General features: G+C 45.3%; 1 protein-coding gene across 1 annotated transcript; it reads right to left on the reverse strand.

The window, feature by feature from the left end:
• Positions 1 to 1,425: 1,425 nt before the first annotated feature.
• On the reverse strand, positions 1,426 to 20,217 carry Csrp2 (cysteine and glycine rich protein 2). The gene is made up of 6 exons (XM_005068059.4): positions 20,085 to 20,217; positions 8,276 to 8,388; positions 5,106 to 5,274; positions 2,852 to 2,981; positions 2,132 to 2,225; positions 1,426 to 1,726 (listed from the first exon to the last, which is right to left on the reverse strand). The coding sequence occupies exons 2-6, from the start codon at positions 8,385 to 8,387 to the stop codon at positions 1,650 to 1,652; spliced, it is 582 nt and encodes a 193-aa protein (XP_005068116.1). The 5' UTR covers position 8,388; positions 20,085 to 20,217; the 3' UTR covers positions 1,426 to 1,649.
• Between the last annotated feature and the right edge of the window lie 27 nt (positions 20,218 to 20,244).

The following is a 20,244-nucleotide window of genomic DNA, read 5'->3' on the forward strand; positions in this document are numbered from 1 at the left end:
CCGACTTCCACTGTTATTGAAATGCCCTTTTCTGTTTGCATAGTTCCTATCGCCATCTGATAACTCTTCCTGCAGGGCCTAATCTCCCATTACCGTTTATCGGTATTTTCATCTTGTACTTTGTAGTTCTCTTACTGTAATATCTGATTCAGAAGTTTAGTTGTTCTTTACTCTGAAAATGCATGTGTTTCCATTGTCTCCTCGCCTGTGTTTTTCCCCTCATACTTACTGTTTGGGTGACTTTTGGTTCTTTGTTTCTGTCCTCATTGCAGACGGTGTGTTTTTAGTGGCATTCCCTCTTCTTCTCATGCCTCGTAATTTCTTTTATTACTGCTAGATTTTTGTATTGTAGACATTTTGAGCTTTGCTATGGAAGTAAGTTACTTGGAGAAGTTTGTCCTTTTTGATGTTGATTTTAAAATTTGTTAGGCAAGGCTGTAGCGTTGCTCAGTTTAGCAATAGCCTTCTTTCTGTGTCAGGTCCTCTAGCTGAAGCTCCAGCCATGCGGTATTCACAGTGCGCCTGTGGGCAGTGGAGACCTCGCTACACATTCCAGCCAGTGCCAGCAGCATTGCCCTAAGGCAGTGGAGTTTTTTCCTCCCTCACTGTGTGTGGAGGTCGGAGGTTGATGTCAGGTGTTTGGCTTGATCACCTTATTTTCGAGACAGGGTCTCAACCTGGAGCTCATTAATTCAGCTGGTCAGTGAGCTCCGGGGATCCCCTCCCCCCAAGCCCCAGGGTTAAAGATGCATGCCACAGCAATAGCTTCTATCTGGACGATGAGGACCCAAACATACATGTGCTTGTGCACTCACCAAGCCCTAGGCCTCGGCGAGTACACAGGTGACACTGATGCAGACAATTCCCTCTCCACTTTGGGGAACTGTCCAACCAAGAAGAGTAACCACCAGCAGACTCTAACGGGGACGGGGCAGAAGGGAAGGGGAGCCAGCTCTGAGGAGCCGAGATGGAGATGCCGGCACACAGGAGTTGGGACATTCCGACAGATACAAAGGTATGCCCATAGGTATGGGGTGTGAGCTTGGGAACCTGCTAGTGGCCACACCTTCAAAAGAGAACGAGAGCCCACTCCCCCCAATCAGCTACTTCCGGCCCATAGCTCTTCAAGGGGTGCTGGGAGGGCACCTCAAAACAAAGTCATGGCATTTGGAGTGCGTTAGGAGTGATCCATTTTGCTATATAGATGTATTAAGTTCTCAGAAATAAAAATGATTTTCTCAACTCCCACAGTGCAAATGTTAGTCTAGTGTGTAAAGGGATTGTCATTTTAACACATTTTTTATCTGGAGGAAGGAACCACATGATTTCCCACTACCTAAAATCAGAACAGCTCATCCAAAGGTTAACTAAGCAACAGTATCCAAATCACAACAGCTCCTGCAAAGGTTATCTAAGAGACAGTACCCAAATCAAGCCAAAACTTTATTCCCAATGTAAAAGAAATGCTCTTAAATGCTAGTAAAAAGCGAGCAAGCGCAGTGCTGTCTTGTCCAGCCCGCATGCGCAGGTAGAGGTGTAACGCACAGTGCCGAATGTTGGTCGAGTTTCACAGTAGTGAGTGTCGTAAGGTCATCTGTGTTTTGGTAGTGACGATTCTGTGTGCGGTGCTTCGTTCTGGGTTTACACCATCACTGAGCATGAACAAGGGCCCCTGCTCCTTGACCATAGCCAAATCCCTTGGGCCCAAAGTTCTTTGCGTAGCATCCTACAAAGAGGAGGGAGAGTTAGCCAGAGTTCATTTACTCCCACTGCTTCCCACGAATGTCCATACCTATAAAAGCAGACTCTGCCAGAGGTCAGTTTAAGATACAGAGTGTGCTAGTTACAAACATCCTTGCTTGAATCAGGAATTCCCACTGTGGCGTAGTTACAATCCTGCTGAGTTCAGCTAAGTTGCGTTTGTTACCTTCCTGTGCACATAGGCTTTGCTTAAAGGGGGAAGTCAAAAGACTGTTAGGGAGGCCTTGTGAATGTGCTGCATAAACACTTTACTGACCAGCCAAATTCCCAGCCCCGTGGGAGTTACACATAGGAATGGGACACATAGACACTGTCATACACACCTCTGTGTCTAACACTCAAATGGAGAGCCGAAACAAATGAATTTTACCTTTACAATAGATTTCACCTTCTTTCTCCGTCAGAGTTGTAGATTCAAGACTCTTGCCACACTTGGCACATCGGAAGCAGTTTTTGTGCCAGGGCTGCAAGAGACAGATGTATTAGGACATTCAGGAAGTCGGCTTTCTTTGTTCTGACCAACGCAGAAAGAGGCTGAGGAAAGTTCTTTATGCTATGGTTTGGATCAGCTAGACAGCCAGACCTGGCCCTCCTCCCTGGCCTTGTCCTAGGCACCCATGAAGAGCCGTTGGCCTGGGAGCAAGTTCTGACCTTGCCACAAACTCAGTCTGCCCCTTTTAAGGTACCACCTTCCTGGCTGAAAATGTAGCAGCTCAGGGGAATTAAGGCAATTTTTCCCAAGTCCAGGTATCTAACGATCATCGGATGTCCTGGCCCGGATAACCCGCAGAACCTGTACAAAGCAAGTTGGTCGCAGTTCCTTTAAACATGATGGTTAAGCATGGCTATCATTTCCATAAATTAGTGATTCCATGGAAATCCAGTTGGAAAAGCGGAATCTTGCCAAAGTGAGAAATGGGTTCTTGGATGGTGGGGTGGGGTGGGGGGATAGGGTAGGGTAGGGATGGAATGAGATGGGGTAGGAGTGGGGTGGGGCGGGTAGGTCAGGGGTGGGGCGGGGTGAGGTAGAATGGGGTGTAGGGGCGGGGCAGGGTGGAGCTTACAGTTACCCTTTAGAACAGCAGCTTACCTTTCCAGCTCCGATTATCTTCTCGGCAGCATAGACAGAATCCCCACACCTGGAACACTTCTCAGCGCCTCCAAATTTCTGGGCAAATTTCGAAGTGTTTGGATTGGTTGTAGGCCTGTGCGGCTGAGCACTTGAGGAAAGGGAAAAATAATGAGGCCTGATTTCCCCCAAATGGCTTTGCAAGCTAACTGCACTGTCCCCCTTGGCAGTGTCAGACAGAAATCTGCCAGGTGCCGCTCAGCAGAACAAAGAATAACCCAGGTGCTCCCCAAAGGACTGACTTAACCTGTGTCTGGCTTCATCAGTACTAGAAAAAGGCAAGCTCAACCCTGAACTTAAGTATCTTTTCCTGAGTGTGAACAGAATTCACGAAGTCCCTAGCGCTGCCCAATGCAACTTGATCATGGCTAGCTTTGCATTTCTCTGGAATTAAAAATACCTGCAGACACATTGGCTGGCTTAAGTTGTTTATAACTAGGAAAGGAAGTCATATTTTACAGATTATTTGCTCAATATATCTTTGGCCGGTGAAGTGTGAGTCAGCCAACTATTTTCTTCATGGAAAATACTTCCGGAAATTTCCTTGTTACTGTTTTGTTTTTTACATTTTCTGTTTATGTTTTCTTGTGGCAGGATGGTATTTCTTTCACTATTCACAGGTTATGAAGGTAAATGATATTTAGCAGGATTATTTTCCCCATTCATAAGCAGACACACTAGAATAAGCAATGACTACAGGGACATCTTAGGCCCTGAAGTTGACAGCTCTACACTGTGCAATACATTGTTAAAGCACACACATAAGTCTAATACAATCTTAGTATAGAAATGATGGCTTTTTCATTAAATACTTTTTAAAAATTTTCACCTGCCTCTTCATCTCTCTTCATTCTGTATTTTAGAGTTTCCTACACAAATTGTTGAATATATAGCAGTCTTTGAATGTGTCTGATTCAAAGTGTGAATTCACAGTATGTTTCTTCAGTTATACCTATAATGTATATTCAAGATATTTCCACAACCTATTGATACAATTTAAGTGATTGTTAAAAACTTGTAAAAATGACATGTAACAATTGATAGAGTCCCAAGAAAAAAATTCCAAATGTGTCATTAAGACCTTTACACAGATCACCTCCCTCTGGCCTTTAAACAATTTCATAGGGTATGGATACTTCATATTACAGATAAAAACTGGGGGCTTGGATGCTAAGTAACGTATTGATGGCAGCCTTAACAGCAGTGCTCCACCTCAGTGCTACCTCTCAAGGAGACGCTTGTGAATCTCTTTAATCTGTGTGTTAAAAGGCAAGCATGGGTGTAGAGTCATTAAGAAAGGCTTCTGGGAAAAGGAAGTCCTTAAACCTGGTCCAGAGGAAGGGCAGAACGAAGCCCCGCCAAGAAGGAGCAGGCAGGGAGGGGTAGGGCGGGACGTAGGGCTTACACACACAGCATGCTCACTGCTGGAGAAGGTGGAGAAACAGCAGAGACCAGCTCTCCTTGTCATCGTGCTTTTCCAGTTACGGCTACAAACACTGACTTTGGGGGTCATTCATTAATTTAGTTTTCATTTAGAGGCATCATGTATTTTGGAAAAATTAATTTTGAAATTAAACCTTTGGAATCAGGAATGCACTTAAAAGCCGAGCGTCAAAGGTACAGTATACAAAGGCTATAATTGCAGTTCCTGGACCATATAGGGAGACCCTCTTTCAAAATCAGGGCAAGGACAAAAGGAAGGAAACAGGGAGAGGAAGTTCCAAATGAAATTATTTAGCAGGAAATGAAGCTGGAACAGATTAGCACCCTGGTCCTTTGGTCATATTTGTCCCTCAAATAATCAGAAACAGGAAATTGTTTCAATTTTTAAGTGAAAGGACAGTAATTTCCTGAGGAAAGGGTGACTAAGGACTTTCCATGGACTGCTCAATTAATTGCATCCAAGAACCATCTCATGATTCAGACACTTAATGATATTTGAATGTTAATTTAAGTCACTTTCCTTGAGACCCATGTTTTCCTGATAAAACCAGGGCTAGCAGTCCCTGCAATAATTTCTAAGACTTTAAGTACAAAGCTGTCAATATTTTGACATTAAACAAAGTCATAGAATTTACATTAGCATTTGGTAGAGGCTATGTTACATCTTGCTTGCTTAGTTTAAGCTGAACATGTAGACATTCCCAGGTCCCTAATACCCGAGCAACAGCAATTGTTCTACCCACTGTTAAGACGGTGACAAGCATTCTCTCACCTCTCTGGCTTGATGCCCAGCCTCTCACCACGGTCCATGTTGAGCGTGCCAGCGCCCTGGCCATAGCCATAGCCCTTTGGTCCATACTTCTTTCCATAGCAGGATTTGCAGTAGATCTCTTCATCATGAATTGCCACTGTTGTGCTGTCTAAATTTTTCCTGCAAACCACTAAGGGGGGGGGGGGTTAGACTTTAAACCCTTCCTCTCAACCTCTAACACTCATTCTTCCTGCCTTGTCACACCAAATATTTACCTCACGACCCGATAAAGAACAATAGAGTAGTGACTGCCTCGGAATGGCCTCTGCAGCCCCCCTCCTCCTAAAAGCACATTCCAGATAAAAATTTTAATCCAAAATTCTAGTTTCCATTTGTAGTCTAGAATGAAAAAAAGAATCGTTCTTCCAGCTTCCCCAGCAGAGATGAGTGGGTCTGTCCAGTGGTCTGAAGCTTGCATTTGCCTTCCCTGTCTCAGAGGAGAATGCATTCTTTCCTGATGGGTTTCTAACCACAAGGCATTTCTACGCACCCCACTGCATAAAACTGCCAGATGTCATCATGGTTTCTGCAGACATTAGTTCACTTTCTAAAACTTCAAATCAGCTTGAGAAGAAAAAAGAAAAAAAACCCAAAACCTTGTGAGGGAACTCACTGGTGGCACAGTCAGGTAGCTGGAAACCAAAGTTTAGTGGGAGAGAGAGGGGTTTTACCCCCCCTTAAAAGGGGGCGGGGACAAAAGGACAGCTGGCTGGCCCAACTGCCATAGCTTCTCATATCTTGGACTGCAGTGCTCTCTAGAAGAATAAACAGAGCTACTGTGCTCTTCAACTTCAGGCTCCATGTTACAATGCAATTGCTTAAAAGATGTGAACCTCCAGCCCTTAAGGCTAAGTAGCCTTAATATATCGTTAAGTCCACACAATATCTATTCTCAAAAACATGTATGTACATTAGGGCTGGAGATATTGCTCACTGACAAAGGCAGAGAGAGGTGGACCAGCCTGGTCTACAGAGAGTTCCAGGACAGCCAACGCTACACAAAGAAACCATGTCTTGAAAAACAAAACAACCCCACCCCACCCCCCAAAAAACAAAACCCACAATTTGCTATGCTGTCACATACAGGCCTCCACAGGCCTCATCTCTGCAGTGAGTTCTCACAGATCTGTGGGTGACCCGGAATTACATTGTGAGGTTTCAGTCAGCTGAGACAAGTATTAGGAAAGAGAAAGGCTGGCCAGTGAAAAACCTGACAGGCAGTAAATAAATACTGATTTTGTTATGGTACAACCATCGGGGCTCAACCCAGAAGAAAATGAGAAGTTTCTATAATACCTACATTTCAGATTTCCAACATTTAGCTTAGTTGCGTGCCTGTTGAAATATGGATTCCCTTTTTTTAAAAAAATCACAAAGAAAAAAGCCATGGCTTCGGAAAAGGAACAGTACAACCAAATCTGACAGTCAGCCGTTATGAAGTCATAAAAAACATGCATGTGTTTTTACTTTTTGTAAACACAGCTTTCTGCTAGCTTTTTTCCTGGGAAGCAGGCATACTGTATGTACAACTTGAATGCTGGTGTCTATGGAAGGGAATGAGCCACATTTGAAAGTCTTTTTCTTAAAGTTCAATTCTCAATTCATGTAAGCAGTGTTTGGAGACAGGGTCTCTGTTTCCTCAAGTCACCTGGCTGCCTTGGAACTTGATATGTAGACCAGGCTGGCCTCAGACTCAAGAGATCTGCCTGTCTCTTGTTGGGTTTAAAGGTCTGTGCTACCTACCACACATGACCCAGTAAATTTATGCTTAAAACATGGCCTATTTCTGTTTAAGCTGTTTTTAAGACACAGCACTTGTCACTGTATAGCGCTATGAATAAGGCAGACCTCCACTTGCTTGGATTCTTCATTAAGGAAAGTTCCATCACTTGATTCATGGTGACTGATAGGGGGCTTTCTCAAGTCATTAGGCTACCGCTTTGAAACTTCAGACCTCGTGTCTTGTGAAGGGTTTCTCTTATTATGGGGTGTTTACTCTTCAGAACACACAGATGTATGTTGTTTTATACATCTAGTAAACAATGATAATTCCCATGATGCCTATAGGGACTCTTGGTGTCCTATACTCTTCTCCCAAAATAGGAATAGCAATAACTGCTGGGCATTGGTGGTGCACGCCTTTAATCCCAGCACTCGGGAGGCAGAGGCAGGTGGATCTCTGGGAGTTCGAGGCCAGCCTGGTCTACAAGAGCTGTTCCAGGACAGCCTCCAAAGCTACACAGAGAAACCCTGCCCTCACCCCCCCCCAAAAAAAGAAAAAAAGAATAAGAAAAAAATACCAATAACTACGGGTAACTAACAAGGACAAATTTGAGTTTCTGTAGAAACTAAGCTGGTAGACTCTGAACCTCAGCCCGTGGTATGTTAAGAATATGTCAGAAAGGAACCCAACCAGAAAAAGAAATTGGCAAAGATCAACTTACTTATCAAAACCAAGCCAAACACACAGGGTGTGCCCGAAGCTTTGGTAGGTGCCAGACTGTCCGGAAGCCACCAAGCCCTCACTAAAGCAGGGATTCAGGTGACAAACCCTTGCAAAGGCCAAGTAACCAGCAAGCCCTCACTAAAGCAGGGATTCAGGTAACAAACCCTTGCAAAGGCCAAGTAACCACCAAGCCCTCACTAAAGCAGGGATTCAGGTAACAAACACTTGCAAAGGCCAAGTAACCAGCAAGCCCTCACTAAAGCAGGGATTCAGGTAACAAACCCTTGCAAAGGCCAAGTAACCAGCAAGCCCTCACTAAGGCAGGGATTCAGGTAACAAACCCTTGCAAAGGCCAAGTAACCAGCAAGCCCTCACTAAGGCAGGGATTCAGGTAACAAACCCTTGCAAAGGCCAAGTAACCAGCAAGCCCTCACTAAAGCAGGGATTCAGGTGACAAACCCTTGCAAAGGCCAAGTAACCAGCAAGCCCTCACTAAAGCAGGGATTCAGGTAACAAACCCTTGCAAAGGCCAAGTAACCAGAATGGAGGGCCGGGTACTCTTAAGACCAAAGAGCTATAGAAACCACTCTAAAATATTACTCTTGGCTAGTGTTATGTTTCTCCAAGAAGTCAACTGGAGCTTTTTATAGACAGTTTGTGTAAAGGTGGAGGGGGCGGTACTCACTGCACAGAAAACAGCAGCGGTGGAAGCTCCGCCCATCACACTGCACCTCCTCGGCATGGTACACGGTCCTCGCACAGGCCCCGCACTTATTTCCACCGCCCCAGACAGGCATTCTGCAGAACAAAGGATGCGTTAGGATGCCCCGCGCTTGTCTTACAAGTTCGCTACCGGCAGATCCTGCTTCTTCATGCGCTACTATTTCAAAGATCTGCATCCCTCCAACATAGTCCCCCCCATCTCTCCCAAATTATAGCTCTCATTAGGAAACCGGCTCGGGCAGCCTCTCTTTTGTGGGAGACAAAGGACTTGCATTCAGTGGAAGAGTCAGGTCACCAAAGTAGACTGCGTAACAAGCCGCTAGAATCCACAGGAATTAACCCGGGGGAGGAGAGGCAGGCACTGCCCCTCACCCACTTCTTAATGAACCCTTTAAAACTCAGCTGGAAATCTTACACTTAACTATAGTCATTTGCTTTATATACGTCTAATTCAGTGTAAAGACATTACATTCTGAACATCTGATGTACATAAGCTAAGAGCATGTTTATATGTGCCTGCTAGCGTTCATCCAATTACGGCTCGCATCACCGGGGTCTGTGGCTAGTACAACTGCAAGCTCCCAGCCCCGCGGTCACCACAACAGACCGTCCAGACGGCTGCCAAGTAAGTTCCTGTGCGCTTCACTAACCCCCAAATCCTTTAGTCCGGCCAACAGTTGGTTTTCCCACTCTGGCAGGTTCAGAAAACGCTACCAAGTCCCCTCCTCAGCAGTGACTATGAAAGTATGTGGGGACAATCTATGAGCATTGTCTAATGTGATGGGAAAGAGGTTAATCCCAGACTGTGTATGATTTAGGGACAACATTCTCTAATCCCCCTTAACAAAGTGGCCTCCTGGGACAGCTCTAATGGCCGAAATGCCAGCATTCTCAGCCTGCCAAGAAGGGACCTTGTATCCGTTGGTCCCTGACTGGCGCAGTGAAATAATCCCTTTCCCAACACCTCTTTTGACTTTCCCTTCAGTGAGGGGTACTTGGAGCCCTTTGCCTGCTAAATTTCTGGGTGTGTCTCTTGCCTCTCTAGGAAATGGCTGGCTATAAAAGACACATTTCCTTACAAACATACACCTAATTAGAACACATGGAAGTCCCGATGAGCAGGGCAGGGGGAAGCTTCAATCTTTAACACTGAAAGAGGATGGATTCCCATACAAGCATTAAGGTGGGTCCAGATCTCTCTACCGTTTCCCAGCGAGACCTTTATTAAATATTTATACAGCTAATCATTGCAGTGGGTACCCTGTCTCTCTTCTCCTAGTACTGCCCTAGACTTTCATCCCTGTAGCATGGGAGAAACATCTCTCTTCGCTGACGTAAGTTAGAAATGACCTGTTCAAGGTAAAATTCAGGCAAGCATTTAGAAACTTGATTATATGGTTTCAGTGCCATTTGTGTCCACCAAACTCATTCTGGAATTTAATTTCTCTGTGTGTCAGCTTTAGGGGCTGGTTCCTAGTGGTAGGTATCTGGCTCCTGGGGGGTTCCACTGTTATACAGAAGGAATGGATGCGTTTTCACAATGGAGGGCTGTTAGAAAGCACGTCTCATATGAATGCACCCTTCCACTTTCCTGCCACACATGGGACAGCGTGTAGCTCTGTGGTAACCATTCCTAGACTTCACAGCCACAAGAACTGTTAGCCAAAGTAAACTCCTTTATAATGTAATCCAGCTTCGGGTATGTTACAGCAAAAGAAAATAGACCAAGACAATGACCGAATGCTACGCCATGATGACCAGCAGTGTGCATAGTCAGGATACTCATCTTGAAAATGTCAGTCCTTCCGTTTTAGAAAAACCGACTCCTGGGGGCTGGAGAGATGGCTCAGAGGTTAAGAGCACTGACTGCTCTTCCAGAGGCCCTGAGTTCAATTCCCAGCAACCACATGGTGGCTCACAACCATCTACAATTCAATCTGGTGCCCTCTTCTGGTATGTAGGCAGAACACTGTATAAGTAGTAAATAAATAAATCTTTAAAAAAAAAGAAAGAAAAACCGACTCCTGGTATAGGATAACAGGCCATCAAGGAGGTCAAGAGACTGAGGCAGGCAGACAGATCCAGCATTGTACAATGCGGACGCAGGGACAGCATGTCTTTGGCAATAGTAAGAAAGGAGGAGCTCCCACACCCCCAGGCAGAAGGAAGGGGTTTCCATGCTAGACAGACATGGGCTCTGGCCAACCAGAATGTATCTGGACTTTCTCAAAAGCACTGCCATGTGCAGTGTCTGCTAAGAAACCATCTGGGCATCCTAGTGTCTTTGTTTGGTCTAGTGTCTCCCATAGGAGTCTGAGATCGTGCCAGAGTCATTTGCTGAGCCAAACAGGCCAGGTCAGTAGGATTCCTGCATAGAGCGTCACCACACACAGCTTGAATGCACTCATTTCCATGGCATTGGCTGTGCTGGTCTTAGCCTGTTCTGCGCTGCTGTAATAGATTCAGTCTGGATGGTTTATAAAACACAGAAATGTATTTCTCAGAGTTCTGAAGGCAGGAAGGTTCAAGAACAAGGTGCTGACAGGCTTGGTGTCTGTTCTGGGACCCTGATCTCTGCTTCCAAGACTGTGTCTTCAACACAGAAACTACCCTCACATGACAGAGGAGTGAGAAGGAAACCCTTCCCAGAACCTTGTTATAGTGGCATTAATCCATTTAATTAGTCCTCAGTTTTTCTGCTGGCCCCTGCCTCCCAACACTGTTGCAGTGGGGTCTGGGTCACAGCATATATTCTGGATCAAAGCAATCACTCACCCCATGGCAACCCTCGAGCAGGTATGAACACAAAACCTCTTGTCGGTCCAGTTCCGTGAAAGGTAAACCCAGAACTGTGCTTTAAAATGGGGTGGATAAGGAGCAGAGCCTGTAAACGAAGAGCCTAAGGAGCCAACACAGAGGAAGGGAGACAGGTTTACCTTTGAGTCCCTGACTTGGTTATAGTCCAGCTTCTCCTAAATGCCTCAGTTTTATGAGCCATTACACTAGATTTTCAAACCATGGTAAATCAGAGCCTGCTCCTTGAAATAAACAATATCAACACTACTCCACACAAAAACATGACTGATAGCACTAGTTACCACTAAGTCCTACGTATCGATTTGCAAACCAAACCAACCAAAACAACAACTCTACATCTGCCCAGACAGTAATAAACACGTTCCAAGGGTCTACAACTGCTAAAGGCTTGCCGTGAGGTCATCCACGCTGGCTTTCTTTCAATGTGTCAATCTTTTGTTCCCCTCCGTGAAAACAGGTGCTTGGTGGTTTCATTGAAACTTAAGCCTGACTATAAACCCAAGGCACAAAGTACTAGCTAGCTTCAGCAGCCTGCACTGGCTTGAGTACCGTCAGCGTTGCCTCCAAGGTTACCCACTTGTGTTCTGCAATGCTCGTAGATGTGCAAGGCACCTGATAGAGGTTCCTCGTGAGTCCCAAGGAGACCAGAGTTGTCCAGGTTAACGGGTAATCTTGGCTATTGGGGCACTCCTGTCATCAAGTAAACTGGAACCACTTAGTCTCAGCCTGCTGGCCAGCTTTCTTTGATTCTGTTATCTACCTCTGGAGCAATTTCAATGAGGAAACAGTTCCATCAAGACCAAGGTTAGATTAAGTTGTCCTTGAATAACATTCAGACTTATTTTCTAAAAAAAAGAAAGAAACCCAACTGAACATTTATGTTGTTCTTTCTCTCCAGTGAAAAGCAGTCCGGATTTAGCTTTTGAGGAGTTAGTGTGTCCCTTTTTCTGTGTGGTAACAGGTACTTTAAACTCACCGATAAGTCCCCTGTGTGTCTACTGCAGCCAAGTGTGACTGTGTCTGATTTCGGAACTACCCAGGCCTTCTACAACATTCTGCTTACTATGTCCCTAGCTTTCCCACACCTACCGTGTGCTGGGCTTGTCCCAGTAGCCACCAGTCCATATGGCTCGTATCTAGACATTAAAGTCCTGTCCATCTTAAGGACCTTCGTTAGGAGTCTTGAAGAACCTTTTCTTCCTATAGGCAAAAGCATCCCCAGGAAGCCTCAGTGAGATTTCTCTGTTTTAGAACAGTGGATGGGTAGCTATAGTCAGTTGATCTTCCTGGGACCCTGTCTTGTATGCATGCCCACTCCATGATGGGAAGAGCAGGGAGACAGGCTGGTTTGGACATTTTTGCAATGCTGGGCTTGTCTTATAAACTGGGAAGGGTAGTCCTCACTACAGAGACACTGTAAAGATAAAATCCTATAGTAGTAAGAAAACCCTCCGAGCAGCCTCCAAACATCATAGCCGCACTACCACAAAGTTAGGGAAACCCTTAGCTGATCCGTCACTCATAACCCCCTTTCCTGGACATTAAAATGAGTACGTATAACAACGGTCCCATTTACAGCACTGGCTGTCTAAAGAAATGAAGTTCAACTTCACACATTTGGTGTGAACCCCTCCGGATGGGACCTGAATTTGGCAGGAGAACATATGATAACCTTCCATTTCTGTCACTCTTGGCATTGCTGCAGATTTTTAAGAAGTGCAAGGCTTCATTTTTCCTCCAAGCCTTTGGCCGTGCTTCTCTCCAACAGCTGCTATTAATCACAGCAGACTGGATCTGCACTGAGCAATCTGGGCTGTATGCCTCCTGCCAGTCCTATGGGCTCATTTACAGAATGTTAAGAGCACAAATAAAATCCCTCTTTCCATAGATCTTGCAGCACAGGCCAAACGCTGGCTTTTTCTGCTTTTAGTCTTGTTCTTGGGTTTTCACTGTAACTTCCAGAACTAGCATTTACCCACTGCACTAGACTAAAATGCTTGGTCTACATGCCAATACATATGCTTTTCCTCAGTCATCCAAGGGACTTACTCTTCGGAGTCATGACTAGAGGCTAAATCGGACTCACCTGGTATGAAGTCACTCTTCTCTAGGTAACCAATGAGACCTGCAAAGTGACTACATGGGTCAAATCATTCTTAATGTTTCGTTTTTAGATCTATTTTTACTTCATATGCTTGGGTGTTTTGCCTGCCCATATATATGTCTACGTAGCACATGGATGCAATGCCTGTAAAGGCCAGTAGAGGGCAACAGATCCCTGAAACTGGAATTACAGTTGGTTTGGGGCCGTCTTGTGGGTCCTGAGAACCAAATCCCAAGTGCTCTTAGCAATGAGCCCCCTCTCCAGGCCCATGGTTTAAGTCATTCTTATACTGCTGGCTCTGTACTTAGAGCCCAAGGACTGAACCTGTGCCTTTACACCAACATGCCTTCCATTTAGGAGTTTTTAAGTCACCTGATCTAACACTAGCATTTTGGCATGGCTCTGTGCATAAATCCAGATTTTTAAATCCTTCCAGCTTCAACACTTCCACATAAAACACTTCACTGTTACCCTAGAAACTTGGCTATTGTCTCCTCTCTCAAAGGGGGAACTTTTTAAGAGCCAGCGTCATCCTGAGCCCCACTGGGGGAAGAATGGCTCGTTAAAAGGATATAAATTAGTGGTGCTGTCCCAATACAATGGCATTGGCAAAACTTGTATTTGAAAGCTGTCCTTGAACAGAAATTAGGCTTCACCTCATCCTACTCTTAAGATTTGTTTCTGCTGCTGCTCAGTCTAATTCTCTCAGCTAGTAAACACAACAGTGCCAAGAACGGTCCCTCAGGTGTCTTGGTAACCTGTACTCGCTCCGTCTGGCTCCTTCTAAGAAACCAGATCTTCACCCAGCCCTCCATGAAACCTGACTGAGTAACTGCGAAGTGGGAACCGGAGTCATGTAACCAGCATGGTGTCTGCCGTTGCCCTCCTGAAAAATGGGGGCCAGCGGTACTTTCTGTACAGAATTCTGAGAACTTGGCATGACAACGTTTGCACGGCAGACACTCAAATGTCAGTGGCTGACATCACTTCCCAGTCTTCAACTTTTGTGTTACTGGGAACTGACCCCATAGGCAAATGCTCCATCACTGACTTACATACCCCAGGCTAATATTCTTTTTTTTTTTTTTTTTAATTTTGAGATACTAAGTCATCTCACTAAGTTGTTTCTTAGCTCGGGCAGGCCATGAACTGGGATCCTCCTGACACAGCCTCTCAAGTAGCTGGAATTACGAGTCGATGCCACCAGGCCCAGAGGAATGTGTAAACTTCATTATAAATAGTCGTCTATCCATTCTCTTTATCTTCCTAACCCTTGCCTATGAAGGCTCTTGATGTCCGTCCGTCCGTCCAACTTCTGAATTCATTTCTGTATGTAAATTCCTCTGGGGGAGAGGTGGCTTCTAAGTGTGTAATTATCTGCTCTTTATTAAATGTTTAATCTAAATATAACTCAACAATTACCTCCTGGGGGCTGAAGATATACTTCACTAAGTACCCATGTCACATGCATGGGACTTCAACTTCGGGCAGAGCACCAAACCACGTAAAGGCATTATAAGCCATATATTACATATTGGTTTAAGGGCTGAAGATAAAGAGTTAGGGGCTAGAGATTGTTGGTATCCTGGCATTACGCTGGCCCTGCCCCTGACAACCGGCAGGGTAGGCACACCGGCATTCAGGCAGATACTTAGACAGCTCAAAGGGCCCTGTGTCGTGTGGCTACATCACGTGTTACGAGGCTGTACAAGGACTCTGTACGCATGTGCAAGCACCTCCCACCTATCTGCCCCTTCTCCCCCTCCCATCTCTGGTCCCCCCTACCTTCCCTTCCTCGCCCACAGCTGAAGCAAAACAACAAGAGATGGGTCAATAAAAGTCTGCTGCATAAACCTGAGGAAGGACCCGAGTTCAGGTTCCCCGCATCCACATAAAAAGGTCATGGTGTTCACTATAATTCCAAAGTTAGGTGTGGAAGGATCTAGGATCTCAGGGGCTTTCTAGCCAGTCACGTCCACCTAAAAAAATAGTTAGCTCCATGCCTGGTGAGACCTTGTCTCAAAAAAATAGAAACTGGACAGCAATAAAGACACTGTCGACCATGGGCAAACACACCCCCACACACGAAAGAATTACACGGGAGAGTCTGTTTCTTAAGGACTTGTTCTTTGCTGGTAAAGATATGTACACAGGCTGGAGAGGTGACTCGGTGGTTAAAATCACTTGCTGCTCTTCCAGGACCTGGGTTCAGTTCCTAGCACCCAAATGACAGCTCACAACCTTTTCGTAGCTCCACTTCTGGCGGTCTGACACCTTCTTCCGGACTCCCCAGGAAGCAGGCACACCTGTGGTCCACGTACACACATGCAAGCAGAACGTCCATAGCATAAAACGATTTTTAAAAATCCGTAAAAACAGGGCTGCTGATACAGCACAGTCAGCAAAGTGTCTGTGACACGAGCTCATGCGGGATGCCCTGAGTTTGGGTCCCCAGTACGGACACGAAAGCTGGCCATGGCAGCAAGTGTGTGCAGCCTCATCAATGTGGAAACAGAGACAGGTAGATCTCTAGAATTCACTGGCTAGCCATGACAGCTGAATCGTGAGCTCCAGTACAAGTGAGAGACCTTATCAAAGATAAATAAGAAATGAAATAAGGTAGAGAGTGATCAAGGAAGACCCTGACTGCTGTCCTCTCTCTGCGTGTGCACACACGTGCACACACCCATACAAACATGCTTACACCATACCACATTCACACACACACACACACACACCAACTATGTAAACAAATTTTAGCATGGTTTTAATTTTACTGAGACGGTAAAACGGTTTTATCTTGCATATCCATTGACAGTATGTTCCTTGAGGAAGATTGAGTTCAGCCCAGGCTGCGCACTAAAAGGCTGTATGAAAACTTAAGTACACACCACCTCGAGGCCTCTTTCCGACACTCCTGGTACAACACAATGAATGTGGAAGTAAGATTTTGAAATACTTAGGTCTGAAAGCTAGGTACCACCTTCGTGATCCTAGCAATGTCCTTAACCTTTGAGCTGCGACTTCTTGAACCGTCATTTGAAAGCGGAGGAAGATTTAATGAGACTGAATTAAAGGGCCCAGAAAAGCACCAGCAACTCCACTAAGGTCACTTTTTCTTTAGAAACAGCACCAAATTCAACTGTGCATGACTTCTGAGGTCACTGACCTCCAAAGTAGCAATGAGCCTCATGTTTTGAAGCTATCCCTAGGACTCCCCTGACTGTTTGCTTTTTTACAAGAACATTGAAGGTTGAGATCCTTCAAGTCACCAAGAGCTCTCCATCTTTGAGTTCACATATAATATGCACAGGAATATAGTCCTGCCCACCCAGACTTTACTTCTCAGTGACATCAATGCACACTCAAACTGTGACTTTCCAACAAAAACTCCTTCTCTCTGCTAACGCAAGTCTAATTTCACCACCAAACAAACCTCCCTTCAACGGAGTAACCCTGGCCTCTCCATTTTCAGCAAGGTCTCTGTTGTTACCACGATGCCTTCAACAGCAGTATAGTACAGTTCTTGACATGGATGTGAACTGCACCTGCCCAGTCATATACTATGGAATTAAATGCAGCTATGCCGTAAGTTTGGTACTCTCTGGCCCCAACATAGGCCATAGCAATTGACAGTCTGTGAATATGACCAGACACTTCACCATTCAAACAACTTCTTCCTGATCTTTACATGGAGTGAGACCTAGATTTAGATGCCAAGATTCCTGCTTATTTGGCAAATGATAAAGGTTGCTTACATCTTATCTGCTAGTTCTCTTATATCATAAAGCGTTTCTGAAGTTAAACAATATATGCAAACCCCTTACCATAGTGTCTGTTACATAGCAGGTAGTAGTAATTGCAAATACTCCTGTAATACTGACCATATTCATTTGTGTTAAGTAGTTTATTAACTTAACCCTCACATTACCAAGTACCCATATTATGGGTGGAAAACCCGATAAATATTAACTGCAAATTATGAAAACAAAATTACCAATTTGACTTAGAACACCAACAAAGCTCATTGCCAGCCACAAAGAAACGGTGGCACTGTCATCTATGGCTCTGACAAAGACTCTTAGCATTTGCTATATTGGATTCAATCTTCTCTTCGTTTTTCTCTTGTGAAGCCACCAGGAAACCTATTCTACATTAGCTGTCAAGTCCCTTCACCCTCATGCATCATAAACTGTCTGATCTCCTATTACTAATCAAAAGCAATTAGTACTGTTGGCACCAGATCAGAAAAATGCAAGAAGCCTGCTAATCTTTGCAAATAACTCACATGCAATACAGTATGGTTGGTTCTTCCTCTATGACTTACAATAAAATTTAACAACCAGAAATTGTGCCTTGCTTCCCTATAATTCAAAGGAGAAACACTCCTCTGGATCTTGATTTTTTTTTAATGTAAGAAATACAATTTCTCTAAATCTGGGGACTGGCTAACTCAGTCCCACACAGTATATCTTATATATTTAAAAATGCTTTGGACCAGGCACTGTAGCACATACTTATAATCCCAGCTAGTTCAGAGACTATGGCGGGACAATCTGAAGTTCAAGGCCAGCCTTGGCAACTTTGCAAACCTTCTCTCAAAGTGAAAAAGAAAAAGGGCTGATTGTAGCTCCATTCAGAGTCCTTGCTTAGTATTCACAAGGTCCTGGGTTCAAATCCCAGTACTACAAGGAACACAAACAAAAAAAAGCACACATTTGGAGAAGAGGTCCAGATATTTCACAGGACTGTAAGAAGGCCTGTGGCACAGAAACAGGATCCCTAAGAAGTAAAAGCACAGGTGACACACAACCCTGGGGCAGCACCTTGGATTTACACACACACACACACACACACACACACACACACACACACACACACACACACAACACTTTCACTCCTGCACCCCACCCCCAGAAAGGATGTGATTACACCCATTTCTTTTCTCTTTTCTCTTTTTTTTTTTTTTTTTTTGAGACAGGGTTTCTCTGTATTGTTTTGGAAGCTGTCCTGGTGCTTGCTCTGTAGACCAGGCTGGCCTCGAACTCAGAGATCCGCCTGCCTCTGTCTCCTGAGTGCTGGGGGATTAAAGGCGTGTGCCACCACCGCCCGGCTGATTACACCCATTTCATAAGAGGAAGTAACTGAGACCAGACAGTGAACTTGTTAAGAGCACCAAGCAGTGGGTATTGACCTGGGAATCACATTGCTGACTTCATTTCTGCCTTCCCCAGGGCTCCCTCTCTCCATTCATTTGATTCATCTAATTTGTAACAGAACAAAAACTAAAGAGTTGAGCTCTCCATATCAACACAGTTATGCCTGGACCGAGTATCTCATTTTCTGTGGTTCCCCCTACTCTATATCAACATTTATGCTATCTTTTGATAAGGATGCAATTTCCCTCAGGTCCTCAATGGTGCAGTTTCACCAGGAAAGTCCTCCAATTAGTTCTGCTTTGAGTGAGGACTTTAGCATACTCCATGTCAGCCAAAATCTTGAAAACACTGGGAGGAATCTGCTAACAACTTAAGGTAAGAACTTTGGACAAAATCTGTTAACTGATATCTATTGCTCCTCACAACTGCACCTCATTTGTTCCTTCCTTCTTTATTCAGTGAACTAGTGCTGAGGTGTGCACCAACCGTATTCAGATAACTAAATAAACAGTGTTCCAAAGACTCATGGGATATATATATACTTCCATGGCTACCTGGCTATGAAAAAAATACAGGGGACAAAATGTCTTGAGAAGTAGTGATGGAATTAGCTATCAGTAACAACTAGAAGAGAATGGTAGGGACTAGGAACACAAATGTCACTTGTGTGCAGTTTTGAGACTGAGATTCTTTTGATTGAAGAATCTGGGTAAAAAATACAGTGCGCCTTGTGGTTGTCCTTTTTGGATTCTTGGTTTTTTTGTAAGTAGAGATTTAACAAAGGTTAGGAAAATCAATCACTAAACTATTTTCGCTGCCCAAGTTAAAAAATTACTACATCCAGTATGTTTTGTTTTCTATTTTAAAAACCATTTATAAAGTTAAGAAAAAAAAGTACGCGGCTTTCAGTCCAAACAAAACAGGTCAAACTTTTGAGTAATCATGTAAACAAATACAGTTCAACGTCCTGGCCTCCAAGGGGGCAGAAGCTTTCAGAGTATTCCCCTCCACCCTAGGAATGTGCCTACACAAGAATCCAGCTCTGAAACCAGGTTGTGACTTCCAGGACCTGTTGCAGAATTCCTAAACCAAGCAACGTTGCATCCCCGTTGTGCCTGAAAGGTAGAAAGCACCGGGGAAAACTTGGAATGATCATCTGGAATTTCACTATGGTTTCTCCCACATTTAAGATTCCGTGCTTGGTGGGCAAGAGACCACCGAACAAAGGCGATGGCCAGGAGCCCCGGTCCGCCGCAGGGAAAGAATTGGGGATCGGGATCTGGGGAGGCGCCTACCACCCCAGAGCACCCACACAGTTCCCGAGAAGGTCGCCTAGGCTGGTTAAGCACACACTCGGGGTACAGGAGCACCGGAGCTTCTAACCCGCTCCTATCCGAAGGCGAGACCCGGGGAGAGAGCCTGAGGCTACAAAAAGAGCGTTGGGCAGCCTTGAGAAACTCCCCAGCTCGCCTCTTCCCCAGAGAACGGATCGAAATTAAAGGTCACGGGGGATGATTTACCTGCCCCAAGGACACGAGGTCTCGGGGTAAGGGATGGCCACCGGGGCGTCAGCAGGTGTGCTAGACGACCCCGCAACGGCGCAGAGGTGGGAGGATGGGTGGGAGCACGTCAGGAGCAGGGGTGGAGATGACAGGGAGGGCTTGCTGGGCGGCGGGCAGCCTAGGACTCACCCGAGAGGGAGGCGGGAGCACGCGACGGGCGGAGCTAGCGAGGCCGGGACAGAGGGAAGCCGCGGGCGGATCCGAAAACCGGCGGGAGCGCGTGCGCCTGCTTTTAAAGACTCACGGAGGGGCGTGGTCTAGTTCGCCACGCCCACTACCCAGGCCACGC

Source organism: Mesocricetus auratus, unplaced genomic scaffold (genome assembly GCF_017639785.1).
Source record: "Mesocricetus auratus isolate SY011 unplaced genomic scaffold, BCM_Maur_2.0 Super-Scaffold_100011, whole genome shotgun sequence".
In the NCBI taxonomy this organism is placed as follows: Eukaryota; Metazoa; Chordata; class Mammalia; order Rodentia; family Cricetidae; genus Mesocricetus; species Mesocricetus auratus.